Genomic DNA, 12,077 nt, shown 5'->3' with positions numbered 1-12,077 from the left:
TCTCTTTATGGTCCTGAGAGATCAGGCGTTGTGCTGTGTTATAGCATAAATCAGGAGATGGTCCAGTCCTTTTAAACGTGCACATGTGCACTCCCTCTCTTTAAAGAGGAGTTGTTTGTTAGGATCCCATCCCTATTTATACCTTAAAAGTAATTTCCGGTGGTGTGGTGTGTAGGGGCCTATCCTCAAGAAAACCAGTTCATATTGACAAAGACCTATAGTGAAACTTGAGGTGTGGTAGTCTACTGTACTTGTCCAGGCACAGCTGAACAGAGGACTGTTTAAAAACACCAGTGAGATAGATAGGCTGAGATAGAAGCAGCAGACTTGCCTTGCAACAGCACAGCTGGCACAGACAAAGCTGTCCATTTGTTCACTGATGAATTTTGAATATCATTGTTGCTTTTCGGGTAACATAGACTGAGATTAATCAAAATCTGCTCAGTTACATTCTGCATTCTGCTGGGAAAAAAAGATGATTCTACTTTCAACAACAAGATCATTTATTGACAAATCAAATCCCAAATATCATGTTCCAATCTAACTGATCGCTAACCAGCAGCTTGACAGTAGGACACATTTATTGATAGAATCCTTGTTACGGCAGAATATTCTCTGTCTTTAGGCTCCTCAATGCTTTACTGTAGTGGAGAGAACTTCATTGGAATCATGATCCTGGACTCCATACTTCGGATCAAAGGCACTGTAAGACAGGCATTAAATATCAGTTCACAAATACACACACACACACACATGGGAAAAAAAATACATCAATGTGTTTTAAAATAAAGTACCAAATACCCTCATTTTAAATATGTCAAAAATAAACTACAAAATACAGTAGCCGCTGTATTTTTGCCTTTTTGGAAATAAAATACACACAAAAAAAATGTGTCTAGGGAGCATGAAATGACTATCGTCCACTCACCCCACCAGACCCCCCAGATGGAGGGTAGGGAACACAGTTTTCTGTGAATATCTCCAGAATTATAGGGCCTAGGATGACCAAATGTTTTTGTATGTTGGCCTCCAGGGGCCATGTCACAATCCAATATCCACTCATTTGATGTAAAGCGAAAATAAAAAAAATAAATGAATGAATGAAAAAGCAAAAACAAGGCGGAGGTATCTTTGGAGCGAACACAAACTTGAAGTGTAGCATCATTATGACACCCTCTGAATGCATGCCAAGTTTCATGGAACGTTGATGGGGGACCATGCAATACAGTAAATTATATATGTGTGTACATTATAACTGTACACTATGCAGCACACACACAGACATTCATAAACACATGCACACATAGGCCTGGCCTACACACACACACACACACACACACACAAACACACATACTGTACATGCAGGCAAGCAGACACATACTGTACACAGTACACATGTACACACACACTTACATACACATAAATTGCATGAGTAGGGGATGGAGTAGGAGATGGAGAAAAATGGTCAAGCATGATTTCTATTGTGTTGCAGGACTGAGCGGCGGTCATATTGTGTTTGTGTCAGACCGCTTTTCTAGTTAAAACTCCAATAAGGCTTCATTGCAAATGCCACACATCAGACATTCCAAAACAGTTCTAAAGTTCTACCAAAAACAGGAGAACACATGAGTATGGGACAGGTGAGAAAGTGACTGAGTGAGTGTGGGGTTATGAGAGGGGGAGTGTAATGTGTGTGTGTGTGTGTGTGTGTGTGTGTGTGTGTGTGTGTGTGTGTGTGTGTGTGTGTGTGTGTGTGTGTGTGTGTGTGCGTGTGTGCCGTACTCATTATACCTTGAGGTATTGAGCTTCAAAAGTGCTCAAAATGTCCCTACCCCCAATATATCAAGACATAAATTGTTAGGCTACAGTGGTATCACTCACAAAATAATCAGTTGTTACAAACTGGAGAATGATATGCTAAATGGTTAAATATCTGACAGAGAAACAGAGTGCTGAAGTAAGATGATCTCAGTTAAGTTAAGAAACTTAATTATGGGATGGTCTAGGGTCGCACCGTTGAGGCCAAGCCTGCGTTCGACTCCAGGCCAGCCTATCCAATCAGAACGCTCTTGGAAGAGTTAGACTTAGGCTTTTCTTTGAAGGTTGAGCAGAAAGAAGCACTCAAGTCATTCGTTTTAAAGAAGGATGTATTTGCCGTTTTGCCGACCGGCTTGCCAGGCTATAATTACAGAGAATTGCCTGGAAAACACTAACTTGACTTACACAATATCCCCTCTTGCGCCATTGCTTATTGTAGTCATAGTTGCAGAAAACCATGGAATTCTAAATTACCAACTGAAGAAAGTGATATACAGACTGATCATTATTCCTGAGAAATTACGCAATGCCTTCTCTTTCCTCTCCTCCTCTCCTGTAGCATTTGATCAGTGCTCTTTTGAAGTTGAATTATAGGGTAGTACTACTAGCCACATTCTATATACTACCATATTATTTTCTATCTTATGAGATCATGTAAACAATATTCAAACTAACACAATAGACAAAATCAGTGTTTGCTCCTTTATTCGCCCATTTCACCATCTACCCACACAGATATATAAGGTTTCTGGCGAACAACAATTGCCTTATTGCCATCATATTTTCACATGCAAATTAGGTTGCTGGCAAACAGTTGCGGTTAACTTTCGGCAATGTTGCCACAAATTTGCAGCAATGTCATGCCAATTAGGTTTCTCATCAGAAGTTGGCTGGAAGTTTGCCATTATTGGCTAAGTGTGGTGGCAATTCACTGGCGAACACATTTGCCACTAGTAGCAAACTTGTCACTGTTGCCAGAACTTTGCTGGAAGTCTGCCTCTAGTAGGCAACATTGGCAAACTTTCGGCAACTTCTTCTAGTGAGCTCATTTGTCTCCCAAAACCACTGCACAAGTTTGCTGCAAATGTGCTGCAAACATTTGATTTCTGTAAGGGTATCCCTGCCCCATTGGCATCATCATGTAGCCTAGAAATCTAGACGCCCCTAGCAGCAGCAAATGTAATTTGGCTGGCGGGGCAGTCTAGGCATGATCCATTGAGCCAGGGAGCTGAGAACCCCCAGCACCAGCGGTCCAATCACAGCGTGTATACAGTCGGTGGGTGGGCTTAACATAATGGTGACTGACATGCGACCAGAAGTTGCGACGGTAACGCATCCTGTTATTTGAAAACAAGAAGATGATTCGTTTAGCGTTATCCTATTGCGTGGAGAGGGAAGGTTACGCATCCTACTACTTGAAAACAGGAAGATGATTCGTTTAGCGTTATCCTATTGCGGGGAGGGGATTTGAAAGACAACCGTTTATCCCACCCCTCCGATTGAGCCCTGTCTACGGTCAGTGTCCAGACCCTACATCTTGATGTGGGTCTGGCTCGTCAGGCTAATCATCATGCCCTCCTTCCCCTCTCTCTTTAGGCTACTCTGTCTGAACGCATAACATGGATCCATGGTAATACAGCCATACAAAGGCATACCCAGAAATCACATGCAGATGTCGCACAACCAAGTTTTTTAATACTTGTTACTATGATGACAGTATCTGGAAAAGTTTTTTATGCCAATGCTCAGATTTATGTCTGTGGTTGTAATGTGTTCAACCTTCAACGGTCAAAGAGAAAATGAAAACATTGGAATGGAACTTGGAACAAAAATATTTTACAGGTCTTCCTGTTGGGTCACCAGAGGCTTTATGAGACAAAACAATTACCTGATTTTGCAATAAAAAAAATTGTATTGGATAATAATCACAGACTATCTTTCAGGAGCATTTTACTTCATATTTCTTCATTGGAGCCTTAAGCACCAAATGCAGAGAGAAAGAAACGTTGACAGTCTCATCATTAATTTAGGCCACTATGAGAAAGTTCTGTGCTAAACCTTGTGCACTGTGCAGACACACTCACCTGTGTAATAAACTGTTGACTCCCAGCCCTCCTTGAGCCAGGCAGCATTCCTGGTTTCTTCTCTGGTCTGTAGGTCCTTATAAGCTGCAGATAGAAAATCATTTGACCTCAGATGGCATTGGTGCTAAAGATTGGATTTTGTTGGCCAACAGGAGAACAAATATTCTTCATGCGTGTCACACATTGGAAATTGGAAAATAGTTGATGACGCCAATAGTTATTTACAATCTGATAAAATCACTACCAAATAACTCACCCCATAGATGATGGACCATGTACAAGTCTCCAATTTGCGTAAAGAAGCCGCCAACAGCCTCATTGTTCTCCTGGCGACTCATAATGGCCGGAGCCCTGTAATTTATCCAGAAAGTTATTAAGACCATCCCTGAGACATAATGAGAATCGCCTCAAATGACCAAGAGAGTTTGTCACAATGGTTCATGATATGCTGTTAAACAGAAGGCTTAATATTCAAGTAACTACTTTTCACAGTAAGTTTATCTGATGTGAAATATGACATACTTGTTGCCACGGGTACACTGGCGACTACGCCACTCCGTTCGGCACTGTCTATGTCTTTGTGAAGCGCTTTGGGTTGTACTCTGTGCACGTTAAATGCGCTATATAAATAAAATGACTTGACTTGACTTGACATACTTCATACATATTTTACCTAAACAAATAAACCTGACTTTAGAACCACTGTTTGAAGTTGCTTTATTTTCCAAAAACATCACAGTATGTCAGAACCATGATAGTGACTGAATGTAGTCCAACACCTCTGGGGACTGGGGGGGGGGGTTAAGAATATGTAGAGTGAAGATCTGACTGGACCTAATTCCTCATCAGGACGGTGTTTGCCGAAAGAATCACTGAACAACCACCACGATTGCCATGGAGAGTGTTCCAAATTATTGTCTCTATCATTTAACTATGGTAGTGTCCCAGTGATGCGTCATGGAAACACACTCTCTTCAGTGCCACAATATGCTGCTATCTGGGTTATTCAAAGAGGTTCAGAAGCTCACTTTTTGAATAATTGGTTTCCTTGTCACATTTATAGCATTAAAATGTGTGTGAGCTTACCAGTGATTTCCCCACTCAATCATTGTGCCGGGCTGTTTGTTGGCAAGACATAAGATAACATGAGAGGGTATTACAAAGCAAATCTTATATTACTGCAGAGATGAATGCAAATCACAAATGGAAGTATATGATAAAGCTTTCATTTACATTCTTCAAACATATGTACAGTAATTTCCCGCATATAATCCACATTGTGTATAAGCCGCAGAACAGTGTTTTATGCAAGTTAAAAGAAACAAAACCATATTAACACCTTATTAACTGCGCCCCTGTATTAACCTCATAGCGGAAGAAATTTTGCAAAATCAATGTATAAGCTAATAGTCGGGAAATTGCGGTAATCACTACATGTGAACAAAGTACACAATTAATAATTATGAAGAAACATTCATGGAAAGCAAAAGCAAGCAAGCCAGAGCTGATTAATTACCTTGAGGTTATATGAACGAAGTTCATAAATGTTCGGACCAGTTCGGGGTGTCGGGTCGTTCCAAAAACTGAATTCCAGAAGGAGTTGGTTTTTACGTGAGACTAACATTTTGCTTCTCTCCCTACGAAACTCCATATATTCCTAAACACACACAAAATGGGATGGAAGCAATGTTTTTCACTCAGTGTACAATGCTTTTTTAGCAATGCTTTTCACTTTTCACTCAGTGTACAACTATTTATTTATAACAGTTGAATTTTGTTGTGCCACATTCAACATTAAAGTTGGTATGAACAGCCTCGGAAATGGAAGCATGTAATGACATGATGCTACTAGCAAAACATTTTCTGTTTGCAATTAAAAGTGAATTATGAGCCTGTGGAATGTGCTTCACGCAAATGCTTAGTTTAAGGGAATACATCATTGAAGACCTCAAGACTCACCAAGTCCATTACACAAAGGCAAGGCAAAGCCCACTCTTTATATTCTTGTCCATTTTCCAAATCACAGTGAGAGCAGCCTGTTAAAGCTACTCCTGTGTAGTATGTGGCTAATCGTGGTGCCCCTCTCGCTCTTGGTGCCCTACGCACAGTGTGTGATGTGTGTGGTGGAAGCGGCGGACAATATTTACTCTGACACCATATAGAAATACAACTCACAAAAAAATCCGGAATATTCGGCAGGTGAAAATTGCAGGTGAAATTTTAGGATGAACCTAAAAATCACTATAACCTTTACAGGTGAACTTAATGTGACATATCCTCTAAACTTTTGAATGCATATGACCATCAGCTCAACGTTTCAGTACTTTCAGCCAAATATTCCAAACTTTTTGTGAGTAGTGTTTGACCATTATCAGTATCTATCCTCTCCACTGAGTTAACTGCCTACCTTATTGTGGTGTAACTTGTCCAAGCACTCGGTAAGAGCTGGGTACCCTCCTGAATATCTCCAAAGGTGCACTGCAAACAGATAGACAGCAGGTGGCAGCATTGTACCATCTCGTGTCCTGACTGGGACACTACACATCAGTGAGCAAACTTGCTCTCAAAGCAGGGAATGCCTGCAGCAGCAGCAGCAGCAGCACTCAGGCTCTGTCCGGCCAGAGTTTAATCAAATTGTTGTAATAATTATTTTTTAAAAGAGTTATATATTTCATCTTACAATAAAATTCAGTAATATGAACTATGAGATTAGCCTTTTTTTTTGTTGGTGACACTTACCAGCCTGGTCTTGCTCGCCATACCAAGTGTTCCAGCTTCCAATCACCTCACAGGGGTAGCTCTGGTCATGATGGAGTTGGTTCTGAACCTCAGCCCTGCATTCAAATGTCAAAGGTCACAGAATGTCTCAAGTCAGGGCATTTGACGCATGACATTTGATAAGAGAGCTGACGACCAAAGGCAGTCAAGCACGTAACAACTCTGCTGCCAAATTGCATTAAACCGCTGGTGGCATTTGGCAGAAAACAACATGTTGTTTTTTTAAATGGGACTGTGTGATGTATGTGTGTGTTCCTATAGACACAAATGCCCTGAGATCTAATGACAGATGTGGAAGAGGGAAAAGAGAATGACTTACGATAGACTGTTGTAGGCATCTAGGCAATCTGGCTTTACGTTGTGAACTATAAGCAAAACAAAATGCTCTTTTAATCCCATGCAGAACTGTGTAGAAATTTACATTAAAATTTAGAGGCAGTAGTAGCCTATGCATTCTACAATATGTCCTTTCATAATGGCTACTTGTCCATATAATTTGAAAACACACACACACACACACACACACACACACACACACACACACACACATGCACACACATACACACATGCACGCACACACACACACACACACACACACACACACACACACACACACACACACACACACATTCTCACATTGAATTTTGTAGAGGCTGCTGGTCTCTTTCTTGGACAGGAGATTGGAGTGAGCATCTTTCCTGGAATCTACTTTGTGTACAAAAAATGACCGAAACCAGCCCACATCACTGCTCTCTGCATAACCTCTGAAAAAAGAACATGAAGTCATGGTTAGTGCCAGCCATGTTTAATAACAAAATCACTTACAAACCGATAAATAAATATAAATAAAACTAAATATGGAGAATGAATGGGGAACAGCAAACATCTTCTTTAGGGCTTTATGGCGGAGGTGGACAGGAAATGGGTAAGCTGTCTGTCTCATGTCAAGGGCTGAGTTCAAAGGTCAAATTGAAGGATTCTTAAACAGGAAGACATGCACTTCTAGATTCCATCGTAAGTTATGAAACGATAACATGTTCAATAGACATAATTACCAGGGCCAACTGTGAATAGGCATAGTGGCATATCAAAGGAAACTATAGAGCAAACAGCTGGACAGAGGCTAATCTAAAACAGCGAGTGCTGCAACCATGTCCCTTGCAAAGCGTCAAGGACTGTTGACAACTACAGCGCTACGCTGTATGTTAGAACAAGATTTACCTTTTAAAGGCTCCCCAAAAAAAACAACTTCTGTGCAATTGTCCTTGAAGGTTGAGGAAACACCGTGTCCTTGGCATCTTCCTCTCACAAACTCGCGACTGATTTCGAGACGAGGTGGTGGGTAAAACGTAGTGTTATGAATGTTTGTGTTGTTAATGTTTAGCCCATTTGTGTCTGTATCTCACGTGTGGTCGCGCGCAGGCCAGAGATGATCAAAGGTTGTCCGGGAGCGTGCCTGCGTTAGTGACGTGCGTGTTTTGTCACGTCATCGAACAGCTTGGATCAAGGAAATTGTATCAAGTAAAGACACGCATCTGAACAAAGGCTGATGATCAAACATCTGGCGTTTATCAACCTTTATTGTCAGGCAAAAAAATAGATGCAGTATCAGGCGACATTATGCAGATTATCACACAGGGAAGAGAGACAACCCTACCCATACAAAGTGATAATCTCATTCATTCATCAGCCTGACAGTACTTATTGACTGACTTTTGTCCACGTTAAACCCCCCCATCACATTCTCTTTATTACATAGGCCTACTTAATGACTACAACATTATTTCATCATTTAACAAGGTAAGCAGATGTAGGCCCAGTACTCAGGTGGAGGTTTTGTAAGCATTCATTATGCCACCATGTTTGACCTGTAGACTAGGACATGTTTCCTTGGTAGTACTGTACAATGCATCAAAATCTGGATTTACTGTGATGTCCTGTACAAAGACAAAAGGAATAATTGAACAGGTTGTCCCCCTCAAGTCATTCAAACAATGTGACGTATAACTGAGATGTTATTGTTTTGTTTTTAAACTTACACTAAAGTCCAAGTACTCCATCACTGAAGCTGGGTTAGATTGGACTGAGGTGAGAATCCCGAAGCACCCTGCAGACTGCATAGGATTCCTCGCCATCTTGAATTAGTCCAAGAATATAGCAGATAACACTTCAATCACGGAATAAATGAGAAAAACAAATGCAATGTAGCTTCAATAACACCTCAACCATTCAGTTGTCCTTTTTTGTTTCTTTGTTTTGTTTTTAACTTTTTCATTTTTCTGCAAGCATTAAGCTTACTTACTGCAGGTCTTGTCCAAGTGTTTGTCTTACCTTGAGAATTCTGATTGTCTTGTTTACTTTAAGGCCAATCGAAAATCGGATTGCACCCTCTGGGGGTATTCGGTTGTTACTGGAATGACAGAGAAGCAATAACAGTCGTGTTGTTGGTGCGAGACATGGGACAAATATTCTCTGAAAAGGAAAATGAGACCTGCCTCTTAAAGCACAGAAAGCACATTACATTGTACACAACTGCATGGTATTTAGTGATCTCACACCCACAGTGGGACACTAACTACCGTATGTCATCATTGGTCATGGTTGTACAGCTAGCAATGGTACAGAAGGCGGACGAGATGCTCACCTCCATTGATGTGGAAAATCATCCCTTAATATGCAAAGTAAAACAAGAAAAGAAGAGGTGTGTGTGTGTGTGTGTGTGTGTGTGTGTGTGTGTGTGTGTATGTATGTGAATGAGTGAGTGAGTGAGTGTGTGTGTGTGTGTGTGTGTCTGTCTGTCTGTCTGTCTGTCTGTCTGTCTGTCTGTCTGTCTGTCTGTCTGTCTGTCTGTCTGTCTGTGTGTGTGTGTGTGTCTGTGTCTGTGTCTGTGTGTCTGTCTGTGTGTCTATGAGTGTGTGTGTGTGTGTGTGTGTGTGTCTGTGAGTGTATGTTTTTCACATGGTTGATTTCCTTTCTAATCAAAACAAAACAAGAAGCAACGTGTGTGTGTGTGTGTGTGTGTGCACACGCACACGTGTGTTTTCAAATGGTTTATTTCCTTTCTAACATCCTAACGTGAAGCTGTGAAAATCCCCCCCGTCTCTCTCTTGGGGTGCTGCGGAGACTCCCGTGACTGTGCTACCTGATGTCCAGCTCCTCCAGAGTGTTGTTCTCTCTCAGGGCCTCCCCGAGGGCTACAGCGCCGTCCTTCCCAAGGCCGTTGTAGGACAGATCCAGCTTCCGCAGAAATATGTTTGCCTTGAGGACAGATGCAATACTGCACAATCAAAAACATCAGAGAAAATCCACAGAGCTTTGCAGATGCCTGCTTTAATGCTATTAAACTGGTTTCACTGGCTTCAGTCTAGTGAAGTGAGAGGACTTGGATGAGAATACAGGTGTTTCATATTTCAAACACATTTCAAACACAACAGCGACTTGATGAGGTTTTACAGACAAAAAAATAGTTCATTCATATTGCAATGCACAAATACTCAAAAGCAACAATGTCATGCCATTAGCATTGGGATTGATGCTTTTGATCCCCAGCGGGGCGGTGTGGTCATTACCCCGAGACCTTTGGCTACAGCTATGGCTCCTCTCCCGCGGATGCTGTTCCAGGCCAGACTGAGAGACTTCATGCCGCTATTCTCAGCTATTGCGTGCCCCAGGGCCTCCCCTGTTGAGGAGAAATGACGAGCAGTGAAACCCGGCCTTGGCCTTTTAAACACCAGCAATTCGCCAGCACATTGACTGTCCTCAACTGTCCCTAAACGATATTCTATTCTATGCAATTGTGCAAGCATGGAAACTTGCCAGCTACAATTTACACATTCCTCTATAACTGAAGGAGTTATATTGAAGCTGTTCATCACAGATAGAATGCAAGTCACGCAAATGAGTATCACATTATGTGGACTGTGATTGGAAAAAAAAAAAAGCTGAAAAAGAGGGGGCTGAAAAACTGCAGTGTGATTTGGAGGGAGAGGGGAGGCGTCTGTGGGATGGGCTGTGATCGCATGAATCACACTCTGCTTGCTGATCGGCGCAGTGGAGGCGCATGCATTGGAGACAGACGAAGCAATCCACTCCTTTTCACTTTTAATTATCCACATCGTCTGAGCATTGTTAAGATCTGTCATTTATCCGCTCCAGCCAGAGTGGCTCGTGTCAAAGCGCCGTTGCGCAATGTTATTGATGGAGATTATTATAGTGCAGGCAGGACTTCTCCTGGAGCCTCGTGTCTGCATGCTCCGAGGCCTCTCAGAGACGCCTGACGCCTGTGGCGTAGTCACAAGTCGGTTGCTGTCAGTGGTAGTTTTTGGGACACTTTTCCTACACCCTAAGTAAACAAGTTAACCCGTTTAATCCCAACGGTCACAATTGTGACCGATTTTTTTTTTTGCTTCTGTGCCTTTAAAGATGTCATTGTATGAAGTATCAATACATTTTCCCCAAAAATGGAAACCTGAAAGGGTCTCGGTTAAATATGTGAAGTGCCAAATGTGTAGTGTAATTTGTCACAGGGTCAGAGCTGCTTATGTTTTGGTTGCACCCTGAACAGAAAATTCCCACCCAAAAGCTCCCAAACTAAAGCTTAGAAAAGTATGTTTATGTAAAAATAGGGCAAAGAGTTTGGGTACACATAATCTTTAAGGTGTCTAGTATGGAGGGATGCAAATGAAATATGTGAACTTTGTTCAGCGTTCTCATAGCATGAGTGAACATGAAGACGGTCACAATTGTGACCGATGGGCAACTACAGAGTCAGATTTTGGGGATTTTCTCTTTTTTTGACACATTTCTTTGTCCAATCATCTAATTTCCAATAAATTCCAAACAGAGATGATATGGGGACATTGTCCCAGGTCTGTTATTTACATTCAAATGTGTATCATAATACAATACTCAACATTGCCTCTGCAATTCTCTGCTATATTCTAAGTGTGCCGATTTTTACGTAGAGAAGCCATTGTATCACACTATTATACATAGCTATTGTAATAACTTATTTTCTATGTTGTTCTTTTTCTTAATTTTACTTTCAGTAATGTCCTACACATATAAGATCTAACTGACTGCCCAGATTTTACAATCATACCTCAAAAACAGTAAATCATTGTCCTTATTGACTATATTCCTATATATTGCATATGTCACAGGTGGTGGGGGTTGTAATCAACTCGCCAGTCAGCCTGTTGAAGGCAAATTGGCTGAATGTATGCAAAGACTTGCAATAGACATGAACAACCTTACCAGAAAATATATTCCCCACCCCTTTCCCAACAGCCCCACTGGACACTGGGGACATACAGTAGAGCCTTATGAATATGAGGCCTTTGGAGCAAAGGGACCAGGTAACTTAGGATGTCACTTCATGTGTGTTCACTAATTCAC

The 12,077-nt window shown here is 41.5% G+C and overlaps 2 protein-coding genes across 3 annotated transcripts in view; both read right to left on the bottom strand.

Annotated features, from left to right (window-relative positions):
• Positions 1–485: 485 nt before the first annotated feature.
• Positions 486–8,111, bottom strand: nipsnap1 (nipsnap homolog 1 (C. elegans)). Its single transcript, XM_062542509.1, has 10 exons — positions 7,902–8,111; positions 7,317–7,444; positions 7,000–7,045; positions 6,642–6,736; positions 6,310–6,380; positions 5,419–5,559; positions 4,989–5,020; positions 4,159–4,253; positions 3,903–3,986; positions 486–703 (listed from the first exon to the last, which is right to left on the bottom strand). The coding sequence occupies exons 1-10, from the start codon at positions 7,976–7,978 to the stop codon at positions 639–641; spliced, it is 834 nt and encodes a 277-aa protein (XP_062398493.1). The 5' UTR covers positions 7,979–8,111; the 3' UTR covers positions 486–638.
• Positions 8,112–8,247: 136 nt separating this feature from the next.
• lrrc74b (leucine rich repeat containing 74B) overlaps positions 8,248–12,077 on the bottom strand; it is a 9,099-nt gene continuing 5,269 nt past the window's right edge. For both annotated transcript variants that reach the window (XM_062543943.1, XM_062543944.1), the window contains exons 6-10: positions 10,250–10,359; positions 9,823–9,938; positions 9,012–9,090; positions 8,720–8,815; positions 8,248–8,617 (exon numbers count right to left, since the gene is read on the bottom strand). In XM_062543943.1, the coding sequence (XP_062399927.1) occupies positions 8,504–8,617; positions 8,720–8,815; positions 9,012–9,090; positions 9,823–9,938; positions 10,250–10,359 (515 nt within the window). In that variant the 3' untranslated portion in view covers positions 8,248–8,503. The remainder of the gene's footprint in view (positions 8,618–8,719; positions 8,816–9,011; positions 9,091–9,822; positions 9,939–10,249; positions 10,360–12,077) is intronic.

This window comes from Sardina pilchardus, chromosome 8, assembly GCF_963854185.1.
Source record: "Sardina pilchardus chromosome 8, fSarPil1.1, whole genome shotgun sequence".
Lineage (NCBI taxonomy): Eukaryota > Metazoa > Chordata > Actinopteri > Clupeiformes > Clupeidae > Sardina > Sardina pilchardus.
This window is presented reverse-complemented; position numbering and strand designations above follow the sequence as displayed.